The sequence below is a fragment of the Ahaetulla prasina genome, chromosome 1 (assembly GCF_028640845.1).
Source record: "Ahaetulla prasina isolate Xishuangbanna chromosome 1, ASM2864084v1, whole genome shotgun sequence".
NCBI lineage: Eukaryota > Metazoa > Chordata > Lepidosauria > Squamata > Colubridae > Ahaetulla > Ahaetulla prasina.
The window spans coordinates 318,624,457-318,645,377 of record NC_080539.1 but is presented as its reverse complement, the minus strand read 5'-3'; the positions used below and the strand labels follow the sequence as shown (position 1 = coordinate 318,645,377).

The window sequence follows — 20,921 nt, the reverse complement described above, 5'->3', positions numbered from 1 at the left end:
CTTAAACAGCTGGGTTTTCATTAATCAAAAATCATATTTCTCCATCTACCAAAATGAGGGTCAGGTCTCCCATTGGGGGGATTATAAGAGTATCTCCAGCAAAGATGTGTGGGGGCAACATCACTCTGAATGAGCTAAAACAATAAATGAGTATTTGAACTGGTGGCTGGAAAGGTAGTGACCGTGGTAATCATTATTTCCCCTGTTTGTACAGGACCTTCCAACAAAACAAATAATGTTTTTGTGATTGGATTGACATGGTGTTAACAATGCATTTAATGCCAAAATCAGTATGAATACAGGTAAAGCTCCCACTAATACCGGTACCAGGATGTTAAAGCCACCTATTTTCTAAGCAACTTTAAACAGCCTTGTATTTAAAAAAAAAAAAAAAGCTAAGCCAGCCCTCCTTTAGTAAATATATCAAATGGGGCCCATGTCATATAGCAACCAAGTGAAATGCAAAAGTCATATTGCCATCTGTTCAATGCTTTCCTATAGTACCTGCAGCCTTTTCTGCAATCTTGGCTTCTGCTATACTCTCTTGTAGCTCTAAGTCCAGCTTTAGTGTCTTCAATTCTTTGTCTTTTTCAGACAGCTGATCCTGAAGCTGAAATATTATAAAATGTAAATACAAATGTAAAATGTAAAAGTACCTGGGCACATCTTAATTTACAATATATACATATACATATGAGAGAAGAAGTTAAAATTTATTTCTTATGGGAAACAAGAAAAAAGAAAGAAATTTCTGTTTTCCCAGAAAATCAATAATTACAGTTTTTTTCCTCAGCATTGCTCATTTTGAAAGAGTATTTTGTGGTAGTACTGTATACTGGGATCCAGACACATATGATGATGCCATGCTTCCTAGGCATGTCTGCTAAAAAACTAGTTCTTCCAAGTTGAATCGGATGGTGTCTAAGACTGCAGCCATAAACAATTGAGTAGGATTTATGAAATTGGGGTAATGCTCATTTTATAACTGAATGTGAATTCTCTATGGTGGAGTAGTAAGTTCAGAAAAAACATTTCTGGGGCTGAAGTGATGGAAGCTGACAAGAACCACATAGGTAACTGGGCTTTTTCACCCATCCTTTCCCAACTACAATGTTGGTGTCATATCATAAATTGCTTAAAAAAATCAGACTTTTGAGAAGCACAGCCAAAGCTCTATGTCTCATGTCCTTTTTGCACAATAATATTGCTGAATATTGCTATTAAAATTAATATGCTTAATTTAGCATGGATTTCAATGGCTTTTTACTCCACCAGAAGGGTTGGGACTGCAACCCCCAAGATTTATGTTCAGTTGTGTTGGTTTTGAATCATGAGGTTTATAGTTCCATGGTCACTGAAGACCATTAGATAGAGAAGTCTGGTCTAAAATATGAAAGAACTATAAGCACAACTGATTAAATGATTTCATAATAAATAATTAATTTGTGTAATAACATAATTCAATCTGATTTTTCAGTATTGAAGCCACAACCATGATTTTCACCCAATTTCTCCAATATTTTCGCTTCGATTCTCAGGAAACATTCAGGATTTTACAATGAGAGTTTAATAAAGAAATTTTGATGAGTAAGTTCTGCTGATATATTTGAAAAATAATATGTTGCAAACCTTAATGTTATGAAGAAAATAGATTCATATTAGTATATCAATCTTCATTTACAGCAGTGGTTCTTAATTTTTTCTTCACCATGAACCCCCTTTAAATACCTTTTGTGGCCACAGACCATGGCCACAGGCTCCTAACACTTAATTTGAGATTTAAATCATAACATTTCTTCAAGCCTTCACGGACCCCCTGTGATGCCATCATGGCCCCTCCAAACCACTGATTTGTAGGATGGTTTAAGTAATGAATTCACTTCCAAGAGTTTGTACAGACTGACTGCAATGCAGTGGTAATGTAAAATTCAGTAATGAACAATGGATCTCCATCAATATAGATTAAACAGATTAATAAGTGTGTAATTCCTTATCTGTCTTGATCTACAACTAAAATCATTTTAAATGTTTAATTATATCACAGCACATCCTGAACAATTTCTATCTTCTCAAATTTCTAAGTTGGAAATACTTGGAAAAAAAGATCAAGATCACAGTCATAAGCGCTGCACTAGAGTGGATTCCTTTACAGAAAATTAACACATCAAGGAAACAAAAGTAATATCCTAAAATCAACCAATCATGAATTATATCATAAATAATCATTCTTCAACAACAACAAATCCTGAACATTGTCAATTAGAATAAAGAATACAGGTATCTGTGACTAGATTAATAGGTTGTACCTTCTTATTGTTTGCCCTTAGAACATCCAATTCATTTAAAAGGAATGCAATATTCTTTTCTTTATCTAGGTTAGCAGTCACAGAGTTGACTCTTCCTTCTTGTTTTTCAGTAGAAGTACTATATAAAAAATGGAAAGAGAAAATGATAAATTCAAAAGAATCTTTCAATCACTCACAAATGGGCCAAACTGAGGGTAGGGTTATCACTAAGTACAGAACACATGGTTTATAATCTAGATTGAATCCAGGTTCATTTCTTGACATCTGTCATGAAATGACAGACATCTGTCCTGGACTTTGAAACAATGTATGTCAGATATTGCCACAACTTCACATGGCTCTCACTGCATCTTAAGATTTGTGTTATGTTTAAAACAGTAAAATGTAAATTGACCTACTTCAATTCTACTTCTTAGAAATTTCAATAACAAAGGTTTTTTTTAAAAAAACACACCATATCACTTGCTATTGAGAGGACCTAATAGAAATAAAAAAGGGATGAACCTGAAAGGCCTAAAGGAAAAGTTAGAATATGCAATATACGATATGAAAATAAAAACCAGAGTTCACACTAAAGGCCTGGCAGATATGCTATGTAACCAGGAAGTAGACAAATGCACTTATTGTGGATTTTCCCAAGCCATTCACAAACAAAATATATGTAATAAGTGACAATGTGGTTGCTAACTGTTGTAACAATTTATAAGGAATGTGCTTGCTTATAAATGAAAGAACTGGGATACTACCTAATGTTATCTGAATGGACTTTTCTTGGAACAGTATTTCATTTTACTCTTCTTCCTTTGAGCTTCCTCTAAATGTACTCTGGAAGATGGTGTTAGATATAACCCTTGACTCTGATTCAAGATAGTAACATCAGGGGCATGCCTATTAAAAATGTTACTATATTGTGCTGCCATAGTGACATAACTTTCCTTGATTTCAGTGTTCAACAGTAGGCAATGACTGTAGTCATTAAAATCCAGGTAGATATTTCTTAAGGTGTTACTAAGTCCCTGCTTTTCTTTTTCCCCCCTGATTGTTGGCAGCCTAGTAACAGGCCCACCCAAGCATTCAAACTCGTATAAAGGAAAGTTAGAAACCACTAAAGTAAGTTGCCACAGCAGGCAAAGCACCTGTGTGAGAACCATGTTGAAAATCAGCAGCTGCTTGACAGCTCTGAAAACTGTGGCCTATTTTATGCCCCATGATCATGGAGATTTTAAATCTAGGAGCTGATAGAGAGGCACAGATGCCTTATGAGGCAGAAAAATAGCATAAAAATTTAAAAGCCCCAGGAAAGCCCGGAGCTCAGTCTTACTTTGCGGCGCAGCTGCCTCCAGGATTGCCTTTGTTGTTGTGGGGTGGAGACTGGAACTGTCAATGAGTAACCCCAGGAATTTGACCTGGGATATTGCGATGTGGCATTTGTTTTGCTTCGCCATGAGGCTGACCCGTTGGAACCGTTTCGCTGCGGAAACTAGCACGTTGTCAAACCCCTGGGATTCCTTGAAGCAGGCATTCCATCAGGCTTTGGAACAGCCCTGGGGCCATGCTAACTCCAAATTGGAGCCGGCAGCATTTGAACGCTCCCCTGTGCGTGACGATCGTCTGGGCTTCTGCGGTGGCATCGTCAATAGGCAGTTGCTGGTATGCCTGAGCCAAGTCCAGCTTCGCAAAAATTGAGCCGTTTCCCAAGGAATGCAGGAGGTACTGCACAACGGACACCAGATATGCATGAGCTTTTAATCCTTGGTTCAGTGTACATTTATAATCCGTGCATATGCGGATCAATCCATCAGTTTTGATGGGGGTTACGATTGGCGTCGCCCATCTTGAATGGTCCACTGGCTTGAGGATTCCTTGAGCGATGAGCCTATCCAGCTCGGCATCTACCTTTGGCTTTAAGGCGAACAGTACCTGGCGTGGTTTGAGTCTGCGAGGTGCCACCTGGGGTTCCAAGTTAAAAGATATTGGCATTCCTGTGTAGGTACCCAACTTGCCATCAAAGACAGTGAGAAATTCTTTGATTAGTGACTCCAACTCTGTAGATTTGATGGAATTGATGCCACTTATTGTCAATCCCAGACCTCAAATCAATTGAGCCCTAGGAGACTAGGTAACGAGCTGTTCACAACCACTAATGGCCGATGGCCTGAGAAGTTTTCAAATTGAACTCTGAATTTACCACTGCCATCGATGGGAATAGGGTTTTCTTGGTAGTCTCTTAAGATGAGGCTGCAAGGTTTAAGATGTCTTTTGGTGATTCTTTGTACCAGTTGTTTCACGGTGCTCCAGGAGATTATTGATGTGGCTGTCCACTTCCATTGGGCAGGGTGTTCCCTCCATCTGGATTGTGATGTGAATTTTCTTTTTTATGGACTGTGCTGTTTGGCAGATGACCGTGTCTTCCCTGGTTGGGTCACGGAAAATAGAAAACAGTCATTCCTGGATCTGGCAGACCTCTGAGGTGTATGCCTGTTGTATGGTTGTTTGGTTGGCAATGCTGGAGGCAACTGGACAGCTCTGCAGACTCTGGCCAGATGGCTCTTCCTTCTACAATGGTGCCAAATGGCATCTTTATCATTGCAAGCCGCTCGGGGATGATTTTCCCCGCAGCCCCTGCATTCTGTCTGAGGAGGCCTATTACTACCGGGCCAGCTCTTTTTCCTCACCTCAAGGCGATTGACATCTTCCTCTTCATCAGACTCGAGTTTAGAGTTGGCTCACTGTAATGAATGGTTGCTCTCCTTGATTGTGGCAGGCTATGGTTTCTCTGCATGTTGGCCATGAATGGGGCAGACAGTTCTGCCGTGTTTGCTTCATCTAGCGTGGTTTGAAAGTAGTTGATCTTTTAGGTGGCCATCCCTCACTCCACTGATTAAATGGTCAAGAAGGTAATCATCTAGGTTTTCAAACTCGCAATACAGGGCTGCTTTCCTCAGAGCTGCTACATAGTGGTTTATGGTTTCGCCTTCAGCCTAGTCCCTATGATAAAAAACCTGGTGACGAGCAATCCTTGATGGTGCTGGATCATAGTGATTCATCAATTTGTTCATAAAGTTGTCCCAGGATCCCGAATAAATCAATTGTGGGGCCATGAGTCTTCTCGCGGTCTCATACATTTCTATTCCAGAGAAACTGAGAAAATAGGCATGCTTTCAGTCACTGAACAAGCCCATGCAGGCATTAGCTATGAAGAAACATTTGAAACGCTCTTCATAGGCTTCCCAGGATTCTGTGACTGGGTTGAATGGCACGAAGTTACTATGACTATCCATTTCTGTCAGACTGTGGCAGATTCAGAAACTCTTCTATATAATTGAATCCGGGAACAAAGGCTCGTCGTTTGCGGTTGAACTGTGCACGATGTGACTCGCTCTTTTTAGTGCCTCAGCTCGATCTGTTCCCTCAGTTCCACAATCCCACCTTCATCGCCAGTGTTCTATTCTGGGTCGAGTGGGTGCAACAAGAACTGAGATGAGACAGATATCAGTAAGCTAACATTTATTTCTAACTAGGCAACAGCTCTGGCAAAGACTAGAAAAACAACGAGCCTGCCTGTTTGACCGCTTCTTTTATATCTGGCTGTCAAACAGACAGCCAATCAGAAACAGGATAGGAATAACAGGCTCCACTAGGGGAGCAGACCAGAGGGAGGACTTGGAACACAACAGGCATCCTACTTTTATTACATCAATTTGATTTTACCTATTTGACCAACAATATGTTAAGGCATTATACATCTAATTAATATTACAAAACAATACATACTGTGCAAAGTTTCCCACTGAAAAAAGTTTGGTGTTAAATTTTGAAGAATTATGAAGCATTTTGGATGGTACTTCTCAAAAAGAAACTGGTACATCCACAACCACAAAACTGCTCTGTTTCTACCTCCTTAAGCGGTTTTTTTAATGTTGAGAGAAAAGATAAAAGAGTAATGTAAAAAACATAGAAGATATTGTGTTCAATCTAGAATGAAAGCTTACCTTATCCTTTCATCATTGTCAGGCACAGCAATATTCTTTAAATGCAAAGTCTTAGCATATTCTGTTTGAATAACATTTAAGTTGGTTATGGGTTGATCTGAAGAGCTGACTAGTTCTTTGTTTGTCCAAATGCCTGAGTGTCTTCTAGGCTGCAACCTTGCTGGAGAACTTGGAAAATTCAGGCAACCAGAAAAAGAGGCATCCTTCTTTTGTTCATAATTCTGCTCCATATTAAAGGTTCCTATTTGGAAGATAGCAACATATTACTTTTTAAGTAAAGATAATATAAAAACAATTAAGTACAAAATACAAGCTTCTGATTGAAAAATAAAAAATATAACCAAGACCATTTTAATGCTTCTTTAATAAAAAAAAATCCAGTAATTCTGACTCAGAAAAAAAATCCTCCATCTATGCAACCAAACTGCAGAGAAAAGGAGCTTTAGAAGAGTCTTTCCCAAACAATTCCCATAATCCACTAATAAATTTGGCCATCCTGATGGAGATTGTGTGAAATGTAGTTCGAACAGAAACTGGTTGTGAATGGCCATTTTAGCAGCTATGGGCCATAGCTAATTCATGTTCGGCTTGTGATCAACTGCACTCTCTTATTCTTTTCACACATCTTACTACCAAATCATGTATCCAGACATACTCAGACTTTTTACCTGCCAATTTTTATTTCCATTTCCTAAATAAAGAACTTCGCATGTTTCTCTTAAAATTTATTCAGTTATTTTCATCCCATGTCTCTGACCTATAACATAGCTTTTTAGTATTACTTACAGGGGTGAAATGCTCTCAGTTCGGACCAGCTCACCCGATCCGGTAGCGATGGCAGTGGGTGGTTCAGAGAACTAGTAGTAAAAATCCCTGGCCCCGCCCCTTGCTTCTGCTGAGCCGTACCATCATCAGAGGTTTTTTGTTTTTTACTTTTAAAAGCAGTTTTTCTTCAGCCGAAAATGTGCCTTTAAAAGTAAAAAAAAAAAAAGCCTTTGATGATCCTGCGGCTCAGCTGAGATCATCAGAACCCTTTAAACTTTTTTTTTTTTAAATGGTTTTAAAAGGCTCCTCTGGAGATCCTAGCTGAGTTCCTCATCACCAGAACCTTAAAAAACATGTTTTCTACAAAGCCTCCTTTTTTTAAAAGAAAAAAGAAAACCTCCTTTTAAGAGGTTCTGGACTGGGATGAAGCACTTACCTAATTAACTGCTCCTTTCCAGTTGGGAAAGCCATGCTTTGCATCAGTTGCATCAGATAGCAACTGAATCTGCCTGCCGAAATCCATCTCCTGTCAGCAACTTAATCTGCCTGCTTTTCTGGCTGAGGAACTCAGAGAATTGAAGTCCACAAACCTTAAAGTTACTAAGGTTGGAGACCCCTGATCTAAAAAATATAAATAAAATAAAATAATAAAATAAAATATTTGTGCAGCTTTCTGAGATTTGGTGTGTTTCTGTAGTGTTTCATTCTAACTACACAGACACACAAAATCTCACAAAGCTGTATGTGGCATTTTGTGTGCATGTGTGAGTCAGTTGTGTTGTATTGTGGTGTGTGTGTGTAAAGTATGAAAGTTGATTTTTGACCTTTTTGTGGCTGTGTGAGGTTCCTGCATGTTGCAGGGACCATTTTGGGTGAAGTGCAGCTGCTTTTAAATTGTGTGTGTGTCAGTTGTGTTGTGTTGTGTGTGCGTGTAAATTGTGAATGTTGGTTTTTGGTACCTCTTATTGTTTTGTATACTTTATTATTTTTATTATTTATTGTTATTGGCCACGCCCATCATCATCTGACCACCAAGCCACACCCACCAATTAAGCCACGCCCACAGAACCGGTAGAGAAATTTTTTAGATTTCACCCCTGGTTACTTCCCTCTTCTAGGTTATTAGATACCCTGGCCCATTTTGTATTATTGACAGATTCAAATATAGGAAATATTTAAATTCCTTTGTTTCTTTCTCAGGGTTTAAAACAACTGAACAATTCTGCCCTATCTTTTACATGAAGGCCATTCTGATATACGAAAATAATCAGAATTCTTTGCAATCTTTTCTTCTAGTTAAACATATCAATACATCCATGGTATCTTGCTGCACCGGTTGGAGAGTTTGGGAGTGGGAGGCACCGTTTATCGGTGGTTCTCCTCCTATCTCTCCGACCAGTCGCAGACGGTGTTGACAGGGGGGCAGAGGTCGACCGCGAGGCACCTTACTTGTGGGGTGCCTCAGGGGTCGATTCTCTCGCCCCTCCTATTCAACATCTACATGAAGCCGCTGGGTGAGGTCATCAGTGGTTTCGGGGTGAGTTATCATCTGTACGCTGATGATATGCAGCTGTACTTTTCCACCCCGGACCACCCCAACGAAGCTGTCGAAGTGCTGTCCCGGTGTCTGGAAGCCGTACGGGTCTGGATGGGGAGAAACAGACTCAAGCTCAATCCCTCCAAGACGGAGTTGCTGTGGATGCCGGCACCCCGGTACAGTCAGCTGCAGCTGCAGCTGGCTGTGGGGGGCGAGTTATTGGCCCCAACGGAGAGGGTGCGCAACTTGGGTGTCCTCTTGGATGGGCGGCTGTCATTTGACGATCATTTGGCGGCCATCTCCAAGAGGGCCTTCCATCAAGTACGCTTGGTGCGCCAGTTGCGCCCCTTCCTTGACCGGGATGCCTTATGCACGGTCACTCATGCCCTTGTCACTTCCCGCTTGGACTATTGCAATGCTCTCTACATGGGGCTGCCCTTGAAGTGCACCCGGAGGCTGCAGCTAGTCCAGAATGCAGCTGCGCGGGTAATAGTGGGAGCAACTCGTTGCTCCCATGTAACACCAATCCTGCGCAGTTTGCACTGGCTTCCTGTGGTCTTTCGGGTACGCTTCAAGATTCTGGTTACCACCTTTAAAGCGCTCCATGGCTTAGGACCCGGGTACTTACGGGACCGCCTGCTGTTACCTTTTGCCTCTCACCGACCCGTACGCTCACACAGAGAGGGCCTTCTCAGGGTGCTGTCTGCCAAGCAATATCGGCTGGCGGCCCCCAGGGGAAGGGCCTTCTCTGTTGGAGCTCCTACGCTTTGGAATGAACTTCCCCCTGGCTTACGTCAAGTGCCTGATCTTCGGACTTTTCGCCGTGAGCTGAAAACGCACCTATTTATTCAAGCGGGACTGGATTAAAATTTTTTGAGGTTATTTATATTTTAAGATTTTAAATTGTTTTCAATTTTCGGCCACATTATAATATGTTTTCTTTTAATTTCTTTTAATCTGTATATAGTGTATTTTTACTTGGCTGTAGTCCTGAGTCCTTCGGGAGAAGGGCGGTATAAAAATCGAAATAAATAAATAAATAAATAAATAAATAAATAAATAAATAAATAAATAAATCCAACCATTTCTAATGCCCTGCCCTTCTGGGTCTCTTGTCATTTTGATTGCTCTCCATTGAACATGCTGCAGTTTATCAATATGCTTCCTAAAATATGGAACTAGATACAATAGTCTTACTCTGACTTATGCAGAATAGAAAATAATGTGTACTTTTCTTAACCTTGGTACTTTATTTTTCTAATTAAATAAACTAGGATGCTTTTGGCAGATGCCTCACCCTATTGGCTCATGTTCACCATATGATCCGCCAAAATATTCAGATAGCAATCATGGTGTCTATTGTTCAAAAAAAAAAAAAAAGGGAATATAGACACCTAGGAAGAATCTGCTGAGGATCTGCTTTGGTTTTGCTGCCTGTTTATGCCTGGTGGTTTGTTTTAATTGCTTTAATTCCATTGCATTGGAATTATGTCATTTGCAGCCTAAAATATATATGGAAAATAAATACTATTAAATAATAAATACTGGTAATTTGATATCCTTTATATCTTTAACACACCTGCACATTTGACACTTATATTTTTAATCTAGTTATATATTTGATGACAGCAGTGTTCTAATATTTAAGGGGCTGCCACAAAGAAGAAAGGATCAATCTATTTTCCAAAGCACATGAAGGTAGGACAAGAAGCAATGGATGGAAACTGGTCAAGGAAAAAAGCAACCTAGAACTAAGGAGAAATTTTCTGACGGTTAGATTCCAATTAATACGTGGAATGATTTTCCTCCAGAAGTTGTGGGTGCTTCAACAGTGGTGGCCTGCTACATGGTCACAAGGATTCAGGTGAACCCTTAGCTCTGATCACTGGCATAGCCTCTGTGCTATGCTTTCCATTTATATCTTATTTTCTGGCTCTTTTGCTGGCCCAGCTGTGATCTGTGCCTCCCCTGCTGTACTCAACGGAGCTGCCTGAGTTCATTAGGAACTTGTTTGAAGCTCTGTTTCTCTCCCAAAGTGGTTTGTGCGCACACTCCCAACCAGCAAACCCTTTGTTAAAGGAAGTGCAGCCCACCTCTCCAACACTAGAAGTTTTTATGAAGAGACTGGGCAACCATTTGTCTGAAATGGTATAGAGTTTCCTGCTTGAAGACCCCAAGGTCCCTTCCAACTCTGTTATTCTGTTAGTATTATAACTCTCCACTCCAATTACTAACAAATATGGATGAACAGAGCAGGCCTAAAACATGCATCTGCAGTACTCAATACTTCCACTTGGATGTGGAGCCAATCAACTACATTGGACAATTGTTCAAGCAGTTCTGCAGCCATATAGCCCAGAACAATTTTGAATATTATCTCTACGTGTTCAAATGTTTTCCTGAAATCAGGGTATACTATTATGTATTGCAGCATCATAAGCATCCTATATTCTGTTAGAAAAGGACACTAGTTAGAAAATGTTAGTTTAGCAAGATTTGCTGTTGATCAATCCATGGTGGTTTCTACCATGAAATGCATTCATTTCTGCCGTAAATACCTAATAACTATTTGCAAATTTTGCTTTATATTGACTTTAAAGTGATAAATACATAGCACTTCTTTTCTGCTTTTGAGGACAAAACACAGGACTTTCTGTAATCTTTTGGCACTACACCTATCAGTCACAATTTCTCAAAGATTGATGAAAAAGGCTCCAAGATTACACTTGCAGGCTACTTCAAGACAATTGTATGTAGCTGATGTTGTCTTGGAATCTTAAATTTCTTAAACATTTCTTAATTTAGGTTGGGTTGCCACAGCTTCTTTTTGTCAATTGTTCTGCCTTCTGAGCTCAGTTTAGATTACTGGTATAGCTAATAATTTAAGTATAAAAAACAAAAATAAAAAATGTTATTTTAAATTTTCCCTTATCTGCTTTAGCTTCTCTAACTCTCTTTCTGCAGACACTACCTACTTTCTAAAATACTTCCTTCATGATTACATCCTTCCATTTTTCCCCATTAATTTTTATTGAAGAAATTCTTGACAAGAAACAATACAAATTTAAAGAAAAAAGGAGAGAAAAATGATATCAGTAATAATGAGATTTGCATTACAAGTAAATATGAAAACAAATTTAAAAAGATAAAGATAAAATCCCTCTATTTGGTCCATTTAATTATCTCAATCAAACAATAATATTTCTGCACAATGATTTTCATTTTTGTCTTACTGAAATGGTGTGTAATAATACTGTAGTCCCAATATCCTATTCCTTAGAAATTTCCAATTTTGGAGATTTTCTGACCTTGGAATGTTATCTAGTGCAGGGGTCCCCATCTCCCGGTCTGTAGACTGGCAATGGGCCGCAGCATGCCAGAAACTGGACCGCACAAACAAGTGAAGCCCCATCTACGGGATCAGGCAACATGTAAAACCAGCCCCCAGTTCGCGGAAAAATCTTTTTACACAGAACTGGTCCCTGGGAGCCACTGATCTAGTGTATGACTATATGATGTACTGAAAAAAATAACTTTACAGGCCATTTATAATTTCGCAGCATTCTTTAGTCATGTGTTCAAAATTACAATCAATGTAGTACATGTCCTGTTTCTGATAACTTTTCAGAGTTGTTTTTCTCCCTACTCTTATACACTTGTACATGAATACAGTTTAGAGAGAAAGAGTGTGTAAAAGAGTACCGCATTTTTCAGAGTATAAGATGCACCTTTTTCCCCCAAAAAAGAGGGTGAAAATCTGGGTACGTCTTATACTCCGAATGTAGCCCCATCCAGCTTCTCAAACTGAGGTTTCAGAGGCTGAAAAAAGCATCAGAAATGGAGCTTAGAAAAGAAGCCCCAAACAGAACTTCAGAAAAAAAGCCCCCAAACAGCTTCAAAAAAGAAGCTCCCAAACAGTGCTTCAGAGGCTTTTTTTCTGAAGTTCTGTTTTGGAGGCTTTCAGAGGCAGAAAAAAGTTTTTTCTGAAACAGAGTTTCAGAGGCAGGAAAAAAAAGCCAAAAAAAGCAAGGCACAGAGCTCACAACCAAGGAACCTGTTGCTAAAATTTATCTCTAGGAACAGCTGATTGGGGGTATTTTAGGAGGCAATCCACCTGCGAATCAGCTTTTTTCTTATTTTCTTCCCCCAAAACTAAGGTTTGTCTTATACTCTGGTGCGTCTTATACTCCGAAAAATACGTATGTTTTTTGCTATTCTCCATGTTGAAAGTAATGTGATTTGAGTGTGCTGAAAGGGTTAGACAAAAATTGCCAGCAGAAATTGCTTGCCTTTTTTCTCTCCATTTCCCTGAATGGGGAGATTGGAGACAAGGGATTGCAGAAGTATAAGCTGTTTGTGTGGCATACAGGCTTGAATTATGGGGTGACTACTTTGCTTTTAATGTATAAAGAGAGTGAGCAAGTACTTGAGTATTCCAAAGGGTGGAGGAGTGTTTACAAGGCAAACTAAAACCAAAAGTGTGAATCTCAACACAGTGGTCTTGTAGCTTTCCAGCTGGAAACCACAGACAAAGTTTTATAATTTCCTACTTTAGCAACTGCTTTGTTTAGCAATGGAGTTGCCAATCCAAATTGTGGTCATTAAGCAAGGGCTACCTGTATATTCCAGTTTCCCTTTCTACAGTATCGTGAACCCTAATATCAGTGGTGGGATTCAAATTTTTTTACTAATGGTTCTGTGGGCATGGCATGATGGGTGTGGCAGGGAAGGATATTGTAAAATCTCCATTCCCACCCCACTCCAGGTGAAGGATACTGTAAAATCTCCATTCCCTCCCGATCAGCTGGGACTTGGGAGGCAGAGAATAGATGGGGGCGGGGCCAGTCAGAGGTGGTGTTTACCGGTTCTCCAAATTACTCAAAATTTCCGCTACCAGTTCTCCAGAACTGGTCAGAATCTGCTGAAATCCACCTATGTCTAATATGATGTATTTAACTAGGTTCTCCCTATTAGTTAGCATAATCTGAAAGAGAACCAGTCTCTTTGTGTCTCATCTTCAGCCTTCAGGAATATGAAACAGTAAGCAAGCTTCATGAATAATTTTTGATCTTGCAGCTTTGGCTGAGTTGATTTTCCAAGAATTATCTGGACAGTTAAAGCAGGCACGTCCAATCCATAGCCTGTGGGCTGCATGTGGCCCTGTACGGCTTGTAATGTGGCCCCATAAACTTGTAATAAAAATATAAAATTTAGGGTAGTTTGTTATTTTTATATATATAACTACATTATATATATTTATGTATGGCCCAAGACAATTCCTCTTCACTCAATGCAGCTCAGGCAAGCCAAAAGGTTGGACACGCCTGTGTTAAAATCTCTAATGATAGATACTATATATTTCTCCTTCCTGAAAGTTTTGTAATCTGGCTAGGAAACCATTATCAACATTTTTTCCCCCGATTTTATGAAACGAAACCCATGCTGTGACATAATCCATCAACCATACAACTAAGACCGTGGCCAGAGAAACCAAATCTCTCCTGCTGATCCTATTTGTGTAGCCAGTTATTCATTTGCAATAATCTTCTTTCTCTTTCCAGTCTTCTTTACCAATGGGAAGGATGGATGAGAGCAAAACTGATTTTCATATTTTTTTAGTTTCGGTCTTCTTCCCAGAGTTTTAAAGTTCACAGATATAGTTGCTGAAGCTGCTCTTTGTCCTATCATTTGGCCCCATGTGGATTAACAAGAAAAGATAATTGTCACTGGACTTGATAAGTCTTGGAAGTTGTTCTTCTACATTCTTAATCCTTGATCTTGTCAGACAGCACACTTCAGAAGCCAATGTGTTCATTCACACATAGTTATTTTAATGTCTTACAAAAGTGAGTCACCATCTACCATGAGTCTTCTCCTCTCTCTTTCTCTCCCTTTCTTTCTCTCTCTTTCTTCTTTCTTTCTTCTTTCTTTTGCAGGAAACAGCTTTATCTATTGCCTCAATCTAACATCCTCTCTTTTTTTCTTTTATGCTTTTGTTTTCCTGAATGCTCAGAATCTCTTTCTTTTAGATGAAAACATGTATAACGCTTTCCACATTTCTTATTATTATCACTTTCATCTACTGGGCTTGCTCTTCGTTTGATTCTTTTCTTTTTGGAGAATTGGTTCCTCTGCCAGTAATTCCATGTTTGATCTAGTAGGTCTTTAGCTTTATCATCTGTTTAGAGTAGATAGTCATTACTCCAACATTTTTAAATATTTTTTTTTCTTAAAGCAGTATAACAAATTTCATTTTCTGCACATGTATGTATACAGCTATGAATGCAAGCATGCCATTAAATTTTTGGACATACCTACAGAATTGTATCCATTCATAATTCACTTTTGCTTCTTATCAGTATAAGGCTTTTATTTCTTCTTGTTTCTCAGGTTAGGCAAGTTTAGACTATCCACTTAGAAAAATAGTTAAAGACTTCTTTTTAACTCTATTGGCAAATTTTTGTTTACTTTCTCTGTCCACTAGCTCAATAAGCTTGTTCCAGGAATGTGGCTTCCATATATTCCTCCCTACAGCGTCTGCTTACTCAGTAGGGAGCAGTCACTCAATCATCTACAAAAAGCAATCACCCACCTCCAGGACACACCCCTCAACCAGCATAATTGGGTACACGGTCCTTCACTACTGTACCGCTGCCTCTAATTCTTTCGCTGACAGCTTCTCCAAGCTGGGAATGAATCAGAAAATTCTTCCAACACTACCCAGGCCTGTTATTTGCTCTCCCTGTTTTCTTCTTTGGGAATATGCGTTCTATATTTGGGAAAACTTTCATTTTACCTAACAATTCTAGAGAAACCACATTAGAAGCCAACTCCATCTCTGTAAATTATAAGTCAAAGTGTTGTGCACTTTGTACATCCTTAATATTCCTTAGTCTTTTTTATGTACTGTTAGCTCATAATTAAAATTTTTATTTTATTTTATGAGTAGTCCTATAATTTGTAGGAATACCAAATTTAGGCCGAACATTAATACAATAGGCCATTATTTTTAATGTATGTTTACATCACAGTCCTTTTTTTACTGTAAAAGAAAAAAGAGGAAGACATTTGTAGACATAATTCTGTGCTAACATTTCTCAAGGACAGAAATAATGAAACAGTCATGCAACTTTGCTTTGCCCTGGGATTTCATTGGCTCCCATCCTCCTTATTATAGTTTCCTCTTTGAAAAACTGTTTTTAAGTTAGTACAGGATATAGTGCATAGGAAGAGCAGTACTGACATAAGCAAGAGACTTGCATGAATGGAGTGATGGTCTTTGAATCTTGACCATAAGATTGTACCACAACATGGTTTCTTTAGGTTTTCTGGAAATGTCTATGGAGATTCTCAGTCATCCAGGTCATGGTTTTCCCAAAGGTGCTTTTTCAAGAGGCAACTGGACGTTCTGATTTTTCTTTGATGATGTTTCGCTTCTTGGATGACAAGCGAAATGTCATCAAAGACAAACCAGAAAGTCCAGTTGCCTCTTGAAAAAGCACTTCTGGGATGCTCTGGAAATATATTTAGAGAAATACATTCAGAACAATTCTAACGAAAAATTCAGTGACACATAAGCAACAAGCAAAATATTCAGGAATACATCTGTGTTATAAAGCTGAGTAGATTTTCTGGAACTGACAACACTTGGGGGTGGGGAAAATACTCTAAATCTGTACCATTGAAGATTGCTTTCATTTTAGTGAATCTCATCATTTTAAGTGTAATTACTCTCATATAAATATCCACAGAATTGCTGCTTAAGCTTATAGTTAATTTTATCTTAGTTTAGATAATACAGTACTGCATAACCATTTTTTGAAACTAAACCTAATTTTAGTACTTAATGTCAAGAGTGATCATTAAGCAGTTACTGTGTAAATATCACTGGCTTTTTCCTGTTATTTGCTATTTTTTCTCCTTCCACAATTCATTACCACAGTATTATTTTCCAGGATTAGATTTCTGGAAAAATTCAATTCTCCACAGATCTTTTTGCTGTGCTTTAAAAGCATTTCTGAGATTCCACTGACACATACAATCCAAATAGCTGTATTGCTGGACAGATAATAGGACGGGGAGAGTAAATTCAATGAAACACAATGTTAGTTCTAATGGACGGATGATTGTGTTTGGTCTTTTGAAACTTTGAAGTATAGGTAAATCTTGATCACACAAATTAATAAATCCTAAAGCTGGAGTTAACAATAACCATTACACCCAAATTCTGCAGCTTAGCCCAGGCAATTTTTCAAAAGGTCAGGTTGTGAACTGGAGAAGATCAGGGAGGTCCACCGCATAGCTTTGTTGCCAGGCATCTCCCGTCTGGATTGTTGCAGGCATTTATTAGTATTCGTCAGCAGACTCAACAAAGCAAACAAGAAATTCAAGCACGAATAATAACATGAAAATGCTGCTATATAACCCTTTGTCATTCAGCAAATATGGGACTTTTTAGCTACATTGTTCCTAAACCTGGGTTACTACTTTAATTTTTCTGCACAGTGCTGAGTGAGTGAGCCTGCATGTGTGTAAAATGCAAAGCTCCCTTAACAACTGCAGGACTGCCACTTAATCTGTTGGTAGATGGACCATTTCCTGTGGGAACCCCAGCTATGACTTCCAGATCCAAATAAATCTCAGATTAAGAATCCAAATGAAACCTGCCTTTGGCTGATAAAAAAAAAATGTCAAGATGGATATAAACAATGAAATTATCAATTATCTAGGTGTTGCACAATGACTCGGATGCATGGGGCTTTATTTGTATGTTGTTTACATTTTTCTTGCAGCACCACAACTACACAAGGTATTAATCAAATGTCACACTTTCATAATATTGGATGCATCATTAAAACTGTTTGGCTAAGGACCTTGAAGTGTTTAAGCAGTAGCTCAAAAGTATATTTGTGCAAAGTAGAAGAATAAATTTACATATCAGCAGCAGCTCATAAGGGATAAGTAAATATTCTGTTTATCTCTCAATGTAATGCAGGTTAGTTTAAACACAGAAGTTCAGGATCTCATAACAATAAATATGGATTTATTACATAATATCCAAACATAGTAGCTGTGGGATTTGTTTAGGAAACCTACTATTTATGTTGTCTAAAGAAACATAAAGACAAGAAAATATTGGTGAACATATGTATCATCTACACAACACACACACAATATATGCACACATATTTTATAAATACTTACTGAGATACTTGACAGATCACATTCTTATTATATATGCTTTCATTGATTCACCAAATTTTAATTACCTAAATTTATAAATGAAGCAGGGATACATCCCTGGATACCCTTTAATTAAACAGAAATCCTTCCTTATACCCAATATTAATGCTAATATGATAGATTTAATGTTATAAAATAAGGTAAGCATGCATTGACCCAAGAACACAAAAGAACACACTACAGAAGTTTGTACTTTTGTACTTTAAGACTTATTAAAGATAAGGCCACTTTTGACAATAATGAGCCAATTAACTTTATTTGCAGGGGAAAAGGGCTATTGAACATGAGACAAAATCTCTGGTACTCATCTCATCTCTGATGCATCCCTCAAGGGATATAAACTGTTTTTTTAATGAAAGATTTGTTCTGCTCTTTCTCATCCTACCTGTAGTAATCCTGGAGCAATCTAAAATTAAACTTGGTAAAATGCTACCAAGCTGCTGAACGGCCAGATGCTTATGTTACATAAAATAATTTTCTGAAATTTTAATTGGAGAAGCATGCTAAATATGGAACAACTCCAGAAATGTACAATGCCAATTGCTTTTGGGCTTGATCCAGGCTAACCTAACTTGGATGCTCTGGCTGGAGGGTATAAAAATGAGGTATGAATCACTTCCCTTGGCCAAGATCCCCTTCTGGCAGCCGAAAACATTTTCTGCCAGTTGACCCTGAGGTTTGCTGGCAAAAAGATCTGCCAGTAAAACTGTTCTGCTGGTGAAGAATTGCTTGGACAAGAGCCAAAAGAGATGGAGAATGAAGTAGGTGAAAGAGAAGACACTGTTTCGTGATACCCAACTCTCCCAAACACAACACTGGCATAATGTTAAGACAGCTGAGGACAGGATTAACTTCAAACAATGGACTCTAAAGGAAGCTCAGTATTCCTCAGGATTTCCAATTCCACTCCCCCATCTCCACACCCCCCCATCCCCAAGCTGTGACTATCTTGAAATGAGTGCAGTTTAGCTATAGAATTACTTCAGCCAGCTAAATTCAATAGAACCAGTCCAAACATTTGGACTGTTTAGAATTTTGGAGTAAATCCACTAAAATCAGTACAACACGAGGAGTCATGACTAACTTGATTTCAGTGGATCTAGGCCCAATCTAGGTCTGATTAGCAATGCCTAGTTCCAACACTGTACATTAAATATAGAAATGCAGATTTAAGAAAAGCAAATCTGTCTTGACAATAAACAATTATATTTATTATGCATGGACTGTACAGATTATGTATCTTAAAAAGAAGGAAGTGTATGTGTTGCTTTACATGGATTGGATGCTATTAGAAATATTATTTATTTATATTTATTCATTTATATAAACAAGTCACTGTGATGAACATACCTAATATCTATTCCTACTCCAATTTTCCAACAACAACACTGTCCTCACAACACATTGACTCCAAAGTATTCAATGAATTAAACCGTATTCAATGAATAAAGTAAATGAATGAAAAAAGAAAAAAATAGAAAGCTTAACCAAGGTATAAATAATATTTTTTGAGTTAAATACATTACAACTTGCATTTTTTCCCTTGTTTAGTAATTCACCCCCTAGATTTTGAACAGTTCAGCATATATATATTGAATGTCCTGAGTATAAGCGAAGGGGCTACCTCCACAACAACACAATCTTAACCATGTTTACTTAGAAGTTTTACTGAGTGCAGTGGATTGAATAGAAACAGAAGTCTATTCATGCAAAGGTATTTTCTTAACCCTTCCTTCTCCTACCACCCCCCATCACAGACCCTACATTCCCACTTTGGAGGAGGGAATACACAAAAGGGCTCAGACATGCTGTGAAAAATTAGTCCCAAATGGACAGAAGCAATCTCTCCTGTCTTTAGGATTCCCAAACCTTCAAGCAATCCTTTACAGAGGGAAAGAGAAAAAGGACAGAAAAGTCCTTTCAGCTGGGCAGCCCACAAAGTGCTGCAAATACTCCTGTGGGTCTTACTCTCTAATAAACCAGGTTAAATTTTCAGCCGCTTTCCACAGTCATGTTTTTAAGTTGAGCAAGGTAGGGGCCCCCCGTTTTCTTCTAGGCAGAAATTGGATGCAATTAAATGAGATGTCTGATTCTAAGAGAAGATAGGTCTTTCCTTCAAGGAAAGCAGGCCATTATCATTGTGATAAGGATTCAACAGATTTCTAGTAACAGACAAATGCATCCAGGAAAGATTAATGCTGCTATTAAATTACTTAGATTCTATGAAAGTTTGTAAGACAAGCAGTGTAGTGGGAAAAAGAAAGGATTTTTTTTTACAAAAATGCTAAGTCTAATGTGTGTCAATAATCTGGACAAAATACTAATGTACCAGTAAGTCTCCCCAAACTTGGGTTTGCCTTGATATTTTCAGTTACAAATCCTACCAGCCATAGGATGATAGGAATTAATTCTAAACCTCCAAAGGAAACCAAGAGAAAAAAGCACATTGTTATAACAAAATGTTAATGGTAAAGAGAGCTAAGTATTAAAATGAGAGATGGAAATTCTTACTAATATGAAGCTTAACTCAGTTCAACTAGCTATTCAAACGAATAAGTGTCATTACTTTAAGGAAGAATGGTTTCAGAATGTCCTTTTTCTCAAATTCTACCAAATAAGTATGTTATTTTTCATGAATTAATAAAGACAGAACAAGAATAGGCAATCCTGTGTGGAGATGTTAGTATACAATTCTCATTAGCCACAACCAGCATGGACAACCATAAAAGATTGTAAGAATAGTAGGATACAACATCCAGAATGTACCATAAAACTTCCTTTAAGTAACTATCTTAATTCATTCTTTGAACAAGTATCAAGATAAATTTATGCCAGGTTTTCAATTAGTTATGCAATCCAATTTGGTTGTAGACAGAGGATAAAGTAAGTTCAATAGACAGGATTACAAAACTAGGAATATTTTCTGTTTATCTTATTTTATTTATTTGATTCCTGCCTTTATTATGTGTATCTTTTCTTTTATGTACACTGAGAGCATATGCACCAAGACAAATTCCTTGTGTGTCCAATCACACTTGGCCAATAAAGAATTTAATTCAATTCAATTCAGTTGTTTTT

The 20,921-nt window shown here is 38.2% G+C and overlaps 1 protein-coding gene across 4 annotated transcripts in view; it reads right to left on the bottom strand.

Moving 5' to 3' along the window:
* The window catches only part of MIPOL1 (mirror-image polydactyly 1), a 212,168-nt gene that overhangs the window by 140,476 nt on the left and 50,771 nt on the right, over positions 1-20,921 (bottom strand). For all 4 annotated transcript variants that reach the window (XM_058162288.1, XM_058162286.1, XM_058162287.1 and 1 more), the window contains 3 exons: positions 6,299-6,539; positions 2,307-2,424; positions 505-610 (listed from right to left, as the gene is read on the bottom strand). In XM_058162288.1, coding sequence (XP_058018271.1) covers positions 505-610; positions 2,307-2,424; positions 6,299-6,528 — 454 coding nt within the window. In that variant the 5' untranslated portion in view covers positions 6,529-6,539. The remainder of the gene's footprint in view (positions 1-504; positions 611-2,306; positions 2,425-6,298; positions 6,540-20,921) is intronic.